The sequence below is a fragment of the Protobothrops mucrosquamatus genome, unplaced genomic scaffold, assembly GCF_001527695.2.
Source record: "Protobothrops mucrosquamatus isolate PMUCROS unplaced genomic scaffold, P.Mucros_1.0 scaffold_186, whole genome shotgun sequence".
Lineage (NCBI taxonomy): Eukaryota > Metazoa > Chordata > Lepidosauria > Squamata > Viperidae > Protobothrops > Protobothrops mucrosquamatus.
The window spans coordinates 1208812-1227350 of record NW_015386262.1 but is presented as its reverse complement, the minus strand read 5'-3'; the positions used below and the strand labels follow the sequence as shown (position 1 = coordinate 1227350).

The following is an 18539-nucleotide window of genomic DNA, read 5'->3' as shown; positions in this document are numbered from 1 at the left end:
AGCCCTGGGGCACTCCACTACACACTTCCCTCCATGTAGATGCGGTTCCATTGAGGACCACACGCTGAGTACGGCCGGTCAGCCAGCTACGGATTCCAGTGTAAAGCATCAAATACAGGCAGGTAGCATTTCTGTATCTTTCTGAAAGAAGATTGAATGTGTGGAAGCCTATACTGTGAGTACCAAAATATAAAGTACACTGAGAAGGAAATTCACATCTCAAAATCTGAAATATATTGTATATGAGAACCAGTGATAGTTATGGATATAGCACACTAAATAAACTGGCTAAATTTGGTGACATTTCAAACACAAATAATTTTATAAGACAATCAGCCAATATAATCAGACTCGTATCTATAGTGGTGTAAGTGATGATTCTATTGCCATGCAGCAAAGAAACTGTACAACATAGTTTAGGTGGAGAATTCAGCTTCCTGAAAATTGCCCTTTTCATTTTTAAGGAGAGGTTGTTATTGATTCTTATGGCTTTGAATATGCTTGGAATTACATATAAGGTGAAATCTGGTGAGAGTGATGATTTTTAAAAATCCTAGATATGAAAGAGTAGGAAAATAACTCATTCTTTTCCATTACCACATTGTAAACACAAGTTATGTTGCAATATAAATTACGCAGATGTATAATTTATACAGGTTACAGAAACAAAGTCTTATCACATCAAGATCAGGATTATATAAGCATGATTTTAAAAGTGGTTGGTACAGAATTTACATTCCATACATATACAATAATAAATTAAGCAAATGGTTCTGTAGATACAAGATAACCCATGCCCTCAAATACCTAAAGATATCCAGCTATCTTTACCCTTAAGTTATTACTAACTTAATTATTCTGATGTCATAACAGGTTTTCCAGGCCTTGGACCAGGCAACTGAATATTTATAGAAGTTGTGAAAGTCTTTGATTCTGTTCCAAGATTGACCTCGAAATTTAATCAAGTTGATTTGTATTTAAACAATGAGGTTTCAAGATAATGTACAATGTCACAGAGCCTTTTTACATCGCTTTATGACTAACTCCTGTGTGTAACTTGTAATCTTTCCATTTCCCTTATCCTTCTAATTACAGGATCATAATTTATCAAATATGAAAGGATAACACCTTAATATATAGCATCGTGTTATTGTATAATACAATCCCTTGTTAAGTAAAAGTGGATTTTTAAGGAAAAAAGATCAGGACAGCCTGCTTGTTAAATTCCTGTATTAGAATTGCCAACATACCTACTATAAATCTTTTGCTGAATCTGTGGCCCAGTTATTTTATTACCATCAAACAAACCTCAAAGGGCTTAATAGCTTTCCCTTCATCAGCACTACTGTGGTTTATTTATGTGTATTTAGCTCCTCAAGTTTCTTGAGTCAGTTGTCCGTTTTAAAGAGCCTCCTTTGGAGACTCTGGATTCTAGGACAAACCACTATTTGTATTTTCAAGCTCTGGCCTCCCTTGAGTTTTCTTGTTGGATGTTTATTACTTTCTTGCTACAAAACTAGATTATACAGGAAAGAAGCAACATCACACTGACACCATTAATTAATCTATGTTCAATGGGTTCTTGTGAGCATCCCTCTGGAACTATTTTAAACAGATTTCTTCTCCGGTGACTAATGGCATCACCAATAACTACTTAGCAAAGCAATACTACAGAATCCTTTTCCTACAAAAAAGTAAGTCAGGTCCCAGTGAATTTGGACTGTAGCCTAAGACTTTTTGATCTAGTTCACTGAACATATTAAGTCATAATGTGATTTATTTGGTTTTGGCCACTGGGGCTTGCAAAATGTTGAATTAAGACTCAGCCTGAGTCTTAAAATGGATCAGAACTTGGAAGGACTTAATCAGTTAATATATCTTGTATTAGATCTGGGTAGTAAGACTGCTGGGAAAACCAGTACTTTCCCAATTTTTGACCAGCATACTTTTTTTTAACAAAAAAGAGGCTTTATTATGGAGTAAGTAGGGAAAGGGCTATATCAGTATAATATATCCTTTCTGATGTGTGTGTTCTTTCTCTTCTTCACACTTAAAGTGAGATCCCATTAAACCTGGAAAGTATGTATTTTTCTTCTGTCACCACCTACCCCTTTTTTTGTTCAGAAATTCTTTTGTCTTTCTCCTTTATTTCTCTGAAGCAACTAGGTAAAACAATCACCTTGTTAACATTTAAACTTAGAAATAACTTAAAATCGTCTATAAGCAGGTTCACCTCATATTACAAGTACTCATTGTCAAATATATTGGTGCCTCCTGCAGATTATGGGTAGATTGTGATATGATATGATATGATATATAACTGATAGACAGAGCTGCCAAACAATAAAGGCTTTTCTTTTCAAGCTGTTCCAAACATACTATTTATAATGACAGACAAATTGGATTACATGAAGAAGACATCCAGATTTAAAATATAAATGAAGATTTATAGCCCAGCCTTTGATTATAGCAAAAAAGCTCCCACTGACTATACATGAGAGCAATTCAATATTTGATCCAGATTACTTGAGAACAACTTTATTTTTGCATGCAGTGCTTACCAATAAAACTTCAAACAAGTTAAATGTTCAACTGGCAATTCTTTATACTGACTTTTTCTTCTATATGGAGTTGCTAATTGTCAGCATACAAACACGACAAAGAGTTTCTTCTGGATTTCTGAGCGTTTAAATAAACATTTTATTAATAAGGGGGGGAAAGGCAGAGATGGGGGGAGATAGACGGGTTGGGGGAGTTGAAGCGAACATAAATGGGGTGGAGCAAGAGAAATATGAGGTCCTGGCCTAACGACTGCAATTGGGACTATTAGAACTGCTGTCACTAAGTGGTGTGGTCACATGATGTTTCACCTAACAACTGCATCACTTAGTGACAGAAATTCCAGTCCAAACTGCTGTTGTAAGTCAAGAACTAACTGTATATGAATGTTCTTGAAAGCAATCCTTAGAGTCTTCACTAGAACTTACTCAATTCTAAATGTACATAGAATCACAGGGCAGGAAGTAAAAATGTAGTATACACAAACAGTTAGGTTTATCATATTTTATACAACCAAGTGTGATGTGTGCATAATGGCAACTTCCTCAAGCCACTTTTTCTAAGGAGTATGACTGTAGGATTGGGAAGTAGCTTAGTAAGGAGGCTAGGGCTTCCTTCAAGGCTGAGCCATGAAAATAAGAAACAGCTCTGAAGCTGAGATGTGGTATGATTCCCTGCAGATTTTGTTTGATGTATTTGGTAAATGGCCGAGGCAGCTTTGAAAGAATTGGCAGCCAGAGCACCGTTCCACTTCAGAGATGTATGAGCAAATACAGACAGAACAGCTCAGAGGTGAAATCAACAACTTTTCTTTCCCAGTGCAAAAAGAGGCTAAAAGGAAACAAAAAGGGTTTCTGAAGGCAGAATCAGATTTCCAGTTTGCATGGTATTGAAGCATCTCTTGAATAATGGTAATAATAATAAAAAAAACAATGTCCTGACCTGTGATGTTGCCTTGGTAACATATATGGAGATTTGTATATTTGGGATTGTGTTGACCTTGTTACTGAAGTCTTGCCCAAAATCAGAAAGAACATAATTCTATTCAATGTTACGCTTCTCAAGCAGTAAAAAAATTGTAGAGATATAAGCTTAGGTTTACAGCTAAAGTCACAGGATTTCTCCTCCTCCTACAACTTCCACCTTCTTGACCCAAACTCATCTGCCTAGACCTTACAATCCTACCAGGACTGGAATTTCCTTACCTTAACTTNTTTAATTTCACCACAGAATAGAAAAAATGAAATATATGATTTAACAGCAGTATTTCCAATGATCTCAGTATGCCCAAAGACACCAGTCAGTCTCTCTGTCCCACATGACTTATTTTTTTTACACTTTCTTAGTAAAGTTCTGCTCTCCAGAATTGTCTACCTTTCCCAAAATGCCCTTTGTCAGGTTCCCGTTTAAACTTGGCAGAAGCTACTCAGACATCCACCAAGGCGTAATTAGATAAGAAGCTTGACTGCATATGAGAATGGAGCCACTTAGTGTGGCTAACTGCCCTTTGTCCACATGAGAGAGCAGCCCTTGTTGATACCCACTCCAGTTTAAATCCAGCACTTTTCCCTCACCTTTCTCACACCTTCTCAGATACTCTGCTTTGCACTCTCTTCAGGGCTGCAACTGTAGATGCTTGTAAATGGTTAACATAACTGGCACTTGTGTTGTGGAAAACTCTAGCTAACAGTGTGACTCCCTTGCCTTGTCCCATTCTTAAAAAATGAAAACTAGGAACTGCAGAAGCTCAGAGTCCCATCTTTTCAGAAAGAAACCCAACCCAAATAAGCTTGGATAATAAATAGGCAGCACCTTCCAAGAGCATCAAGCCCCGCATGGCTGGCAAACTCAGGGAACAAGAATCATTTGGATTTCTAGTCAATAATTGTTATTGCCAGTATGGTAATATAAAAGATCTTGACAGCCCGTGAAAGTCATTTTCCAGCTCAGTTTATACTTAATGTGACTTTCTTAAGTGTCTCTCATGTCCCCCACCCTTCAAAAACTAAGAAATCATTTCTGGAACTGCCTTGCTTCCTCCTTTAACAGTCATGCTCACTTCTCTGCATTTCCAGAGTCTGTTAGATATTCTGTCACAAAGAATAAAGGCTATGGAAGGTTGCATGCCAGTAAATTGGTGCTTTGTTACTGGTTGTGTTTCATATACCAACCATTTTGTGAAAAAGAAAGCTGCCTAAGTTGAGTCCCAATACCCTGGGGGAAAAGACCCAACTCCTATCTATTCATCCTTCATCATCTCAGATATACCCTCCTGCTATTTCTTGGGCAATGATGGTGAGTGAATTAACCTTTTATGCTGCTCAACTTTCAACTATTAGTTCATTAAGGTTTCTCCTATATATAATCTTAGCTATGTAGCTTTGGCTTGGATAAAAAGAGAGATAAAATTTAAATTAGAAATTAAAACATATACACACTCATGAACGAACACCTACCCATTTCTTTGAGCTCCATGTTGAAAAGTTCCAACCAGCATGCATCAATTTCATCTAGATCATAGCGACATACTCTCTGGGAATATGTTCTGGAAGCATCTGAACATTCAGAGCCGGACAGGTTCCTTGGAAAAGTCTGTGATGAAGAATGATCTAGCAGAGGTATTATCCTATGGAAGAAAACAAGCTTTGATGTAAAAGACAGATTTTGAGATAAAATAAGCCTATTATAAACATGTAGGTGGTATATTGAAACTATCAATAGGTATATTTAGCGGAAAAAAACACTAAATAAAGTAAGTGTTGAGTTCCTTTATCCAATATATACACAACTGTTTTGGAATGGAGAAATTTAGGTTTATAATAAATCCTGGGGTTGAGGCTCAAAACATATGCAAAATACCAGACTGAGGAAGATGATAAAAGGACCTTTTACACATGTTTTCGAAGTTATCCTTTCCACACTACAATCCTGATATACTAGAACGAAGAAAGTATTTAGCACATCAGATCACGTTGCAGAAGCCAAATTACACTCAACATAAAAATGGTGTTCATTACTGGCTCTCTGCATCTCTTGTAAACTATCAAGTATTACTACATAAAATTAAGAGTCTGCCTTGAAATTACTGTCAGTGACTTTTTTTGACAAGCAGGAAATGTCTTCTGAAAGACCTAACATGAGCAGAATAAAGGGTATAATGTCCTAAATACGAAATAGTTTAATATTCAGGTATGTTAAGAAAAAAGGGTTTTCTGAGAGACAAGAAGGGCCATTTAAAGTTGCACATATTTCACCTACGACCCTATTAAAAATTATTTCTGTTTAAATGATTCAATTGATCTCAAATGAGACCTCACTCATTACAATAAACACAGGTATTGTGTGCAAATTAGATGACCTTTGACTTTTTTTCTCACTCAGAACAAAACTTGCCTGATGCTCAGCAGCTATTATTCAAAGAACAAAGATAAGAAAAAAGATTCCTTCATTCAACTATAATCTGATTACAAATCGCTGTAACTTCATACCAAATAATTTTTTTTATTGTATCAAAAAGTACAGACAGGATTTAACCTGAGATAATTGCAAGTTAACCTCAAATTACAGAGTAACCCTATAAGCTTCTAAAGCCAGAGAATCCTATTGGTGCCCCTATAATATGATAGTTATATTGTTAAAAATAATATAACTAATGGATTGTCATCTGATACTTGTAATTATACCCAATAGTTTTTAAAAAAGGGAGACTGTTTAATCATAAGACTAGTTCAGCAGAACTCCACAGAGGCAGGTAACCTAACAGCATCTTAACAGCACTAGCAACAGCACCTAGACTTATATACCGCTTCACAGTGCTTTACAGCCCTTTCTAAGCGGTTTAACAGAGTCAGCATATTGCCCCCAACAATCTGGACCCTCATTTTACCAACCTTGGAAGGATGGAAGGCTGAGTCAACCCTGAGCCAGTGAGAATCAAGCTGCTGGCAGGCCGCAGAACTAGTCTGCAATAGGGTATTCTAACCACTGCGCCACCATGGCTCTTAAAACCACAGCTTTTTAAACCACAACTCTTTAAACTAGCTTGCTTGATTGCTGATTTTGAAATTACCTTAACATGTAAATTATTTTGCAAAGCTGGATAACACACATGGGTTATAAAACCTTCCAGAAAACTGTTAGATTAGCCACTGACATTCAGGAGCAAATACACTGGTAACAGACAGCATCTTTGAAGGTTTTGATTGTATAAAATCTACTGGTTAAAGTGTATGGTGATATCACTGCATCACCTTCTTCCCTGTAGCCCTCAAATCTTATCCTCGCCAAAGGCTATAAAAGAGATAAGATATACAAAACAATTGTGCGGATATGAAAGCAAAATCCTCCCCGGTTGCTCAAGATAGAACAACTCAAAATCTAAAGATATGTTCTTTTCCCCCACACACAATCACACCTTTTTTCCTCTGGGACATAAGGGACTTTCCATAAATTTGAACAGGATGCTTGATGCCACAGTATTTTTCTTCTATAAAACATTCAATTTTTATTGGCTTGAGTCAACATTTCTGTGTGGCTGCCCAAATCAGACTTGAACTAATAATTCCAAAACCCTTGTTTTGTTTTGCTCTCTTTAAGAATCTCTTTACTATATTAGTAAAGGAACTATCTAATCCAGCATTCTTGTCAAGCAGTGATCAAGACACAGATGCTTCTGTGAAGTCAACAACAAACAAGGCATGAGGGCATTACTGTAAATCTGCCCCTGTTGTTTTCCCCCCCCCCAGGAGCTGGTACTCAAAGACAGATCCATTTGTTCTGGTTTATGTTCCTTAATGGGCTTATCCTTCACCAATGTTAGCAATCTTTATATCCTGGCGTGATAAAGTGAGATAATAATTTCCCCTCTAGGCGCTTTCTTCATACTGTGGCTTATTTTTTAACTCTCTATAATTCTCATACCCCTCTTACCTTGGTTCTCTTCTATTTGAACTAGCTTTCCTATTGCCTATAACATTTATTTATTTGAAGGAGGAAAAACTATTAAATCTAGTTTAAGGGCAAGCATCTTAGGCAATGCATCTAATTTTTAACTGAGATATCTACTTCCTCCATGATTCTTCTATTATAGTCCGTATTGATAACTCTCTGGTTGGGAGTGGGGGTGGGGAGTAGGGGAAGGATGCTGTAACTTCTAAGCAACAGATTATTTGCTTTTTGTTTTTTCTTTTTCCATGATTCTATTCCTACAAGTTTACGTTCAGTGGCACTAGAAGGATCACAATGGCATAGTGATAAATTGAGAAACTTCTAATACCATATACTTTGTCTCTTTACTTTCCGCATCCTTCCTTATGCCTTATCTGTGCCTTGGTGCTAAGCGTGTGCATCACTACACTCAAGCCAGGTGGATTTTGCTAATAGGTTTCCACTTTTATTTCGCAATCCTCATGGCACCAGCTCAAAGAATTTATATAGCAAGGCCACAGATTCTTTGAAACTTAAAATACTTTCTGCTGACACCATTAGCAACTAAAAGTCATCATCCGCTCAATTCTATCCCCCTTAAATGTGATTCTATTTCCTTTCAGCCTTGCCAACATGATTTGCTGGTAGTGCCTCCTTCCTTTTTGATTCAGAAGTCAAACAAATGTGACAAAATCTGCCTACATCAATCTTCTCATAATATTAGACACTAGAGACTTTCTTTCCCCTGGAGCTTATAAAGATATCACTCAGAAAATCTCATGTATAAACAAACCCCCACTTCAGAAGAGGAGGAAAAAAGAACATTTTGGATGTGTATATATATATATGATATGAATGATAAATGAATACAAGCTGCTTTAGTCTCAGCTGAAATGCAGACGGCTAAATTATTGTTACTATGGAAGTAATTTACGTTTCTAGAAGCAGATGATAAACCACAGAATGCTGCTTCCTCTACCTAAACTGCAAACGTTCTTTAAAACAAAACAAAACTTATGCATATTCTTTTTAAAAGGTATTTTCACAGCCTTCCCCATTTCTGCAAAAGTTGGTAAAGCACAATATTAGTTTTCCAGGAAGTTACGGTTATATGCAGATATTTGCAAAATCCCCTCAATCCAGAGATGTATCTGAACTTACAGAAATAATCCATCTAGTACACATGGCTCCAGAAGAAGTCAAATCTGGCTTGACACTTGGATTTTGAGAAAAAGTCAAAACTAAGAAAAATACATGTGTATGTATAGTTTTTCTCCAACAGAATAAGATGGCATTTCACAGAAATCACTGCCAGTGTTTTCAAATTAGTTTTTTTAAAACGTTTTACTTTTAGTACATAAAACATTTTAGTGCATCCACTGCCTGCTTCATGAATTATGGACACTTCCTCACAACCTCATTACAATGTCCTTGACTTGGCAGAAAAGTATGTCAACGTAATTTGTGCAGCTTCATGGCTGAACTTCACTATGCCTCAGTGAGGAAAGCAGGGTGGGGAACTTACAGATTCAATGCAAGATGGTTTTAGGGCAGTGTCTGATGGATTTCCAAGCTTCCTTTCCCTTCCCACACAAAGTCAGTCAGTCAGTCAGTCAGTCAGTCTGTCTATCTATCTATCTATCTATCTATCTATCTATCTATCTATCTATCTATCTATCTGTCTGTCTGTCTGTCTGTCTGTCTGTCTGTCTGTCTGTCTGTCTGTCTGTCTGTCTGTCTGTCTGTCTGTCTGATAACTAATACCCCAATGTTCAATATTTATGGGGAATTTTTCTTTCTCACATCTTGCTCCTCTTCATCTCAAAACAGTTCAGCCCAAAAGGAACTGTGAGTCATAGAATATGGAGTTGTCAGATAGCACCACATTTTAATGAGGAAGAAAGATAATGGCAAGGTAATTTTGAGGGTGGATACTAATCAGAATACTGAACATATATGTACTCCATACTGCAAGATTTGATGCAGACAAGCCCTTCCCATTCCAATGCTAAATGGGAAGAATTATAAGGCAAAGAAAGAAAGCCAAGACTTGTTTGTATTTTAAAAACAAAAACAAAAAACCCCTGCTTCCTCTTTTCCTAGATACTGTATATAGAGTATACCTTACATCAGGCCCCATAGACAAACTCACTCATTTGATGTATGACTTTGGAACATTCCTAATTACAGTAATATTTACTCTGGAAAAAACATATTAATAAAAACTATGGCCACTGACTTCTGGTACACCCTGTATATACAAATAAAGTGCTGAAGTTTGGCTCTGGAACAGCTAGTCCCAGTATATGCCACAACAGAATTCAGGCTTCATAAAAGAAGAGGAAAATGTTTCTTCCTACCCACTTACTACATGGTTTATTATAATATAATAAAAAAGTGCTCAGATTTGTCGCATTCTAAGGAATCTATTTCCACCAGCTTATGCAATCAATGCGTCAGATTCACATTTCAGCATTTCAATATTTGAAAATAATTTGATTAAATCAAATTCAGTATTTATTCCAAATTAAACTCTCACTGATCTCAGTGTGAGTTAAACACATGCCATGTTTGCTGGATTGCAAGCTGACCAGGGACATCTGGGGAGGGGTGGGGGTTTCCAAAAAGCCAAGGAGATAGCTGTCCCTCCCATTTAGCAAATAAATGTTAAAGTCTGGGAAACAAGCACTATGGGATGTTTAACTTTGGTACCAGTTTTTTTAAAAATGTTTTAACAGATTTATGTATTATGTTGTTTTATTATTGATATTGTTGATTGGGAACCACCAAGAGTTCGATATAAGATGGGCAGTTATACAAAGGTTTTAAATTAAATAAATAAAATAAACAGCGTCACACATTTTCCAGAGGAAAAGTTTCATCTGAGAAGCAAACTCTGGTGGCAGTTCTGACAGTTCCTGGCTCATTCAAGAGGTGAAGCTTGCCATGGTATTTGCAAAGACCACATTTCCCCCTTGAAATATCACTCTGTAACACAAGTGCCAATATACACTGATGCCGACAAAAATGAACAAACAACGACATGTCGTTCAGGAAAAACTTTTTAAGTCTGAGATTTTTATGATCACTCAATTAACTTTATTTCCAACATTTTCGAAAGAACAAACTGGGCAATTTTGTCACCAAAAAGGAATATGAGTCTTATCATAGTTGCCACTGACAGAAAGGAGAAGCCCTACTAGAGAATCTAAGGATCCCTATTGCTCAGCATGCAGTTTCCAAAAAGTAAGTGACCCAAACTTTCAGAGATACTCAAAATCAGTATAAACCTGTAAGACCTTATACTGTCTGTCCATCTTATCTAGGTTTCATATGCATTCCATGCCTGAAGTGGTCATTCACATAGACACTGGGACTAATAGTCATCAGTGGATCTTCAGCATACCGTACACATTTTGCTCACTTGTTCATGCTAGCGTCTGAAATTACATCACTACATCTTAAGATACTGAATTCTTTTCATTAGGGGTCCCCAACCCTGGGCCACAGTCTGCTACCAGGTCACGGTCTGTTGGGAACCAGGCTGCTGAAGCAGCAGGTAAGCATGCAAAGCTTCATTTGCACACGTGCAACATTTAGGTTGCGCATGCGAAACCATTGCCCTCTGCTGCCAAAACCATCAAAGCTACCAGTCCACTGAACCAAAAAGGTTGGGGACCCTTGCTTTACATGTACCTTCTCAAATTTGATGACCTTCAGGTGTGCTGGAACTGCAACCTAAAGAATTACCAGCCAATTTCTATATTCAGGGAGTTTCACTCAAACACATATGGGATTGGCTGGAAAAGGTAGCAGTAAACCTACGGTGTTGAATAGCATTTTTATTTATCTGCATCTTCTACCAATTGGGAAGTTAGATTTTGCCTACCAATTTAATTGGCTGAATCCTATTCTCAATATTATTGGGGGGGGGGGGAGAAAGGAAGGGAAAATAATCATTTTCTCCATACCAAGAATAAGCATATAAACCTCTACCTCCATGTTCTCTGTTAGTCAATTTTCCACTGAAAGCCCTAAACATATTAACCTTTGCTTACATGAGTTTTACTTCTGCATTGGCAGGAGGTGACACCATGGGCTGTGGCTTCATCTATAAAATTATGTTCCATTGAAATAGAGTTGTTCTATGAGATAGATAGCCTCTAAATTTGACATATAAATTAAATTAAATTAATAAATATGTAAGACAAGCCTATGGAGTATCAAGTCTATTTAATTACAAGTAGCTTTAATTGAATGAAAATTCTTTGGGGTCACTTTCTAATCAGTACTGTGATTGGTTCTAATTACTTGATTTTACCATTCTTACTAAATCTGTTTAATAGAAATATGAACTATAATTATACTAAGTACTATTCATGTAATGTTTTAAACACGCATTCTGATAAAACTGTATTGGAAGATACTTTGAGAAAGCTGAGCTCTGAAAACTTACTGTTAAATACCTTTAAATAAATAAGCAAGTAAGTACATAAATAAATCATTGGTTTGGATGCTCATCTCAGCTTCCTCCCAAGTGCTACAACATCCTACTGACCTGGGGCAATTACAATTGTATACGTTATTCTAAGTACACCTAAACTGGCGTGAATAAATTGCTTTCAAGACAAGCTTAGCTGCTTTGCTACTAGTGTTTGTGCCCATTATAAAACTTTGAGGGGGATTATTATTACTTCTGCTTTGTGAACATTTTCAATTTGCTTCTAGTTCTAAATCCTGTTGTACTAAAAGAATGTATCCTACCTGATGACTACTTACGTTTATCCAGCCAGTTCCTTTGTTATTTATTTATTTATTTATTATTTGAATTTATATCCCGCCCTTCTCCTTGCGGACTCAGGGCGGCTGACATGTGGTTTAGACTTTAGAATGTGGTTTAGACTTTAGAATACTATTAAATTACTGTTCAGTAACATCTTTAGCTACCGCTGTAACTTTTTACTCCACCAATCTTTCCTTTAAGTGGTTACTTGCTTCTGATTTATTTAAACTAACTACATTTCTAATCATCACACTTAAATGTTATTGTTAGCAACCATTGTTATGTGGCATTAGAACAATCTTTTTCAATGTGGAAATTGTATTATTTCTTCTCTGGGAATTGCAAAATACAGTTAATGACTTATTACATTATTAGAGTGCCCAAGGTTAAATTGGAATGATTTCCCCCTATTTTAAGATGGTTTGGGTAATTTTAAGGATCAAAATGAGTAAATATTGCAAATTTGAATGGAATGCTTCCATTCATTAAAGGTAAAGGTCTCTCCTGTCCAGTTGTGTCTGACTCTAGGGAGTGGTGCTCATCTCCATTTCTTAGCCAAGGGACCCAGTGTTATCCGAAGACACTTCTGTGATCATGTGGCCAGAATGACTATATGCAGAGGTGCACGGAACACTGTTACTTTCTCATCAAAGTGGTACCTATTTATCTACTCGTATTTGCATGCTTTCGAACTGCTAGTGGGCATGAGCTGAGGCAAGTAATGGGAGCTCACCCTGTCATGTGGTGCTTGGGTCTCAAACTTGGGCTGTCAGCTTTCTAGCTGACAAGCTCACCGTTTTTAACCGCTGAGTCATTGCGCCCCTCTTCCATCCATTAAAGAGGTACTAAAAGAATGTTGAATCACCATATGCAGCCTACAGTTCTTTGCTGTAGACTTTAACATCCTCCTATATTTCTTTTCAGTGAGCTTTTACTTTTTCTTATTATTTGGAACACATTCTATTTTGTAGGAAAATAACTGTTAATCAAGCTGGTGCCTTAGCTAATCATAGTGACATACTCTTGGATTTGGTGAAACCTTATTCTATTGCAGATATTTTAAAAAATTGTTTATGAATAACTTCTAAAAAGTAACCTCTAATAATATCCTGGACTTTCATATTTTTACCATTAGCAAAGTTTCCTCTTTTGAACTCACATATTACCTTTGTTACATTTATAAATTAAATTTGGTAGCACTTTTGCCCATGTATTATTAAATAATGCAACTGGCACCAAAATAAATTATTTACAATTAGTTCCCTTGATTTCTTGGAGGGTCAAATGTTTTTACATGTTCATTAAAAACTGTTAGCAAAGTGTAATAAACAAAGAAAAATTAATGATTATACTATATCACATGGGTTACAGTACATATGAACATATGGGGGAAGAAATAAAGAAAAATAAAATATGAAAATTTATAATTATTGTTAAACTAATTTAAAAAGTAATTCTGTGATAAATATAGAAGTTCAATAAAACAAGGAACATCTATTTTTGGAAGGAAAAATAAAAAATGGGTCACTGTCAACTTTAGAGGAACTGTAGGAATATCAATTAAGTATCATTAATAAAATATTTTTTAATATAAACTGTAAATATTTATATATAGTATATGTATGAATGATTTGAAGGATTTTTTTATCCCTTAATTCAAGCACTAGATACAAAAATCTTGAAAGTGCACAATAGGGTTTTAGAGGAACTATAATAAATTGGTCAGTAATATTTTACAATATTTAAGCATAAGCAGGGCTTTTTTTGTCATAGAATGCCCAGAATGGAGTTCCGGCACCTTTTTTGGATGGAACCTTGTAGGGTAGGCAAGCCGGGTTGTATGATGCGTGTGAGTTCCGGCACCTTTTTTTTTTTTTAAACAAAAAAAGCACTGAGCATAAGAAAAAGGAGAATAAAGAATTGTTGGGGAATATTTACGCATTAAAATACTTAAAAGGGTTTAGAAAGTCAACAGTCTGGATCCAAAGAACTAGAAGAATTCCAATGATAGATCAGAGATATTATATCATTATCCAAAAAGCAGGAAGAGGGGAGATAAAGCAGAAAACTCTTACACTCCTATGTTTCTGTAGGGAAGATACTAAGATGTTTTGCTGGATTGTTACTGGAACAACCCAAAGATAAAGTTACGAAGATACAATAACCCTTGTTAGCTTATAAAATTAGAAAAGATATGTAAGTAACTAAAATGATATCAATGCAGGAAGTAAATATAAAAGAGATGTTTCAATGAAGGCCCTAGGACATGCTAAAATTGTTTATGCTACACACTGGATAATAAATATAACACCAAATTTGATAGAATGGATATTTCATGTTTGTCAGACCACCAAAATGGAACAACTTGATTCATATACAGCAAGTTGGGGACACAAGCAAATAATGTGATTTGTCGATCCAAAATGATACAGTACTAAAAGAGGAAATTTGGACATATTTCAGAGCAATTTATACTTTTTGTGATAGCTTCCATATTTCCTAATTGAATGACTGGATCTCATTAAAACCACTAACAGAGCTACAATAAACATTTGTTTTTACTATTTAAAAATGATGCTAAAATAGGAATTTTTCATTATAAATATAATAATGCTCAATTTCATGAGCAATGTTTGTTCTTCTGCTTATTTATTGGACTTGTTACCTATTGTTTTCAAATTTTTTATTAATTTTTCATGAAAACATAATACAAATATGATGCTTATAATTAAAACAAAAAAAAAGACCTAATCGTTCTCGGAAATGATCGGCGATCCCCCCCCTGCAACCCCTCTCACTCCCCCACCCTACCTACTTTCCTCTTCCTTTCTTCCCTCGAACCCATAACCTCTCCTCCTTCCTCCTTTCCAACTGTCCTACATCCCATCCCCTTCTTTTTCCTCCTCCTCGGATGCAGTTTAGGGTACTAGCCGATCATCTCCTCTATTTACATTGTTTTTCTATAAAGAATAAATACACCAAATTTTATATGATTCTATCCCTTCATCCCTTTCCGGACTCGTTACCTATTAAAGGCATAAATCAATAGTATTCCAAATGATTATTTTAAATTATCAAAATGGAACAAAATCTATATTCTTGGTTTTTTTGTAACTGTATTTTGCAGTTACTGCTTCTCTTTGTCTCCTCTCTGCCCTGCCCCCTATTTTTGGCAAGAACAAATGTTGCTTTCTTATTGTTTGTGTAGATTTAAAAATATTTTCTAATTCTTGGTATCTGGAGTATCAACTCTATTCTGTTTAGGCCAAATTTTCCACAAACCATGCGTGGTTTAAAGAGAAATACATCTTTAGAATTCTGCCCCAATTTGAATCCAAACATCTGTCAAAGACTTTTTAAAATGTCATTACCGCAGATGTCCATCCTAAACTGTTATTTTCTTGACGTCATGGTGTCAGCACAGATGTTAAATTATGAGCCAATACTTGAAATAGAAAGTGACTGCAAACAAAAACTAAACCAGCCATAATTAGCACCACTATGCACCTCTGAACTGACCCAGCTTACACATGATTAAACTTTTAAGTCCCTGTTAATGTGTTTAAGTAATTGGCTTACATAACTCCCAGGTTACCCTAGGTAATGGTTTGACATGCAGTCAACTAATGATCCTCCCCAAAAAAATTTTTTTTAGCACAAGATAAAAATGCAAATAACATTCACTCTACACATTCAAGACAGCATTCACCTGATTGGCAACTAAACAGCATTGATATGTTGGAATTATTCAAGAACAACTGCTCATTCTCTTTCCCTTTTTAGAATCACCTACTTTCTCCAGTGAAAAGAATGGATGTCATGAATATCCTGAAATCTGATTTCCACAGTAGAGAAAATGATGGGACTGGGAAACTTGCCGAATTAGGAGTCTTTCTGCAGTGATTCTCTAGTGGCTTCACCTGTTAAATCTTGTTTGGTTGAGAGTAAGAGGCTATACAGCAGGGGTCTTCAAACTTGGCCCTTTTATGACTTGTGGATTTCAACTCCCAGAATTCCTCAGCCAGGCATGCTGGCTGAGGAATTCTGGGAGTTGAAGTCCAAAAGTCATAAAAGGGCCAAGTTTGAAGACCCCTGCTGTACAGTCTGGAAAAAGTAATCCATCAGAACTAATGGTTCTGATAAGGCTATACTTTCCAATATATATTTCTCTTTAGGAGTCCTGTCTAGGGTGGCCACATTCTTGAAAAGGAGCAGGAGGGCTAATTCTGGCTGCTTTTATTCTCTGTAGAAAAAGGAGAGATTGTGAAATTGCCCACGTGCACTCCAGACAGCTGCTCCTTGCAAGTAGATTGCAGGAACCAAGGTTTTTGCTGTTAATTCATGAATGGAGTAGCTGGGAATTGAAGGAGTTTCATCAAGCATTTAATATGGACAAAAAGCTCAGTAAAGCCTCATTTCTTAATAGCTTTTGAAATTGCTTTTCAACTATTAAAAACCTTTGAATCAGCAAGTTTTACAACATTCATTGAATGAATCTCCACCAAATCTTGGGGAAAAAAGTGTAAGGTGCAAGATTAAAGACTTTAAAAATGGAAGCCGGCATAAACAGGAAAAGGATAATTAGAATTTTGATTTTAGAAAGTTATAAATGGATAAGTCCCAGAGGGATTTAAAATAATTTTGAAATTAGTTATAAGAAACGTTCCCTAGGAAAATGCAATGGTTTAAAAAATGGGATTTTGAAGGTTGGACATTAGAGGGAACCAGACAGAACTAAGGATTATAATTAAAGGAGAAAAATACTTAAATTCAATTCAGTAATATAGAATGGAGCAAAATATTCTAACTTTGGAAGAATTCAAAGATATTTGGGGACAATTGACTTAGATGTTAATCTTAAGACTGATTGCTATCATGAAAATATTGAATTTAAAAGAGGCTATTGAAGAGGAACAAATTTTACTCGATAAAACTGAGACTTAGGCTTATATGAATGTGGATTTTAAGTTATAAGAAAGATATAAAAAAATATACTGGATATACAAATGAAAACGCCATATGTCTTAATAATTAAAGGGGATATACAAATAAAAAACAGAAGAATTATTTTGATAATGTTCTTATTTGGTATTTATAAAAAAGAGTTGTTAAAGTTTTGAACAGTTTTTTGACAAGAGACAAAGAGAAAAATGAAATCAAGACCTGCCTGTAATAAATTTCTAACGATTTTAGTTTACGTTACTTACATTTTAACCAAATAAATGAATTTGAAATTTTTTATAAAACAACAAAGACTGTTAGAAATTTCCTAAAAATGACTAGTTCTGGTGTACTGTTCTGAAATCTATAAATCTTTTAATAAAAACAACAACATAAAAATCTCTTTCAGAATTCAACTACACGAAAAGTAAAGGGAAGGAATATAAAATGTAAATAAACTAAAATATTATAGAGTATGTTTTCTGGTAACCCTCAATGGACTTTTGCTAAGTAGGGCTGAAGGACAGCGTTTTGTTTATAGATAAAATATGAAATAAGGGAAGAAGTATTGATGTATTCCCAAAGAAGATGATTAGTTACTGAAATTGTTTCTACTTGTGATGAAGGTGGACCCGGAGAGGTTTCTGACGGAGCTTGGGCCATATCCGGAGGATCTAGGTCACGACTCGGCGGAAGATCAGGCTGCGGCCTGGGATGTGGCCGCAGCCGCAGCACTGGACCGAGTCGTGCCGTTGCGGCCTCTGACCCGACGTAGATCTCAGCTAGCTCCTTGGTTTACCGAGGAGCTGAGAGAGATGAAACGCCGGAAAAGACGCCTAGAGAGCAGTTGGAGGGCTACCCGAACCAAATCCGACCGAACACAGGTAAGGATACATGTTAGATCCTACCTTGTGGCAATGAGGGTGGCGAGGTCTAATTACTACTCCACCCTCATTGCGTCATCAGATAACCGCCCGGCCACCCTCTTCAGGGTGACCCGCTCTCTCCTTCAATTGAGGGGGGGGGACCCCCTGGTGGGGAGGGCTGAGGATTTTGCACAATATCTGTATGACAAAGTTGCTCGGATCCGAGAGGGTTTGGACTCCGACTGGGTGGCCCCGGGGGAGGAGACGGGAGCAGGTCTTGAGACTATTATATGGGAGGAGTTTGACTCTGTGGCTCCCGAGGATGTGGACAGGATCCTGGGGAGGCTGAATGCAACCACATGTTTATTGGATCCGTGTCCCTCCTGGCTGGTACTGGCGGCTCGGGAGGGTACACGAGCCTGGCTCCAGGGAATTATAAACGCTTCTTTACGGGAGGGTGCCTT

At 36.5% G+C, this 18539-nt stretch overlaps 1 protein-coding gene across 1 annotated transcript in view; it reads right to left on the bottom strand.

The window, feature by feature from the left end:
* JADE2 (jade family PHD finger 2) overlaps positions 1 to 18539 on the bottom strand; it is a 208626-nt gene that overhangs the window by 88763 nt on the left and 101324 nt on the right. The window contains exon 5 of the mRNA XM_029285772.1: positions 5016 to 5185. Within this exon, the coding sequence (XP_029141605.1) occupies positions 5016 to 5185 (170 nt within the window). The remainder of the gene's footprint in view (positions 1 to 5015; positions 5186 to 18539) is intronic.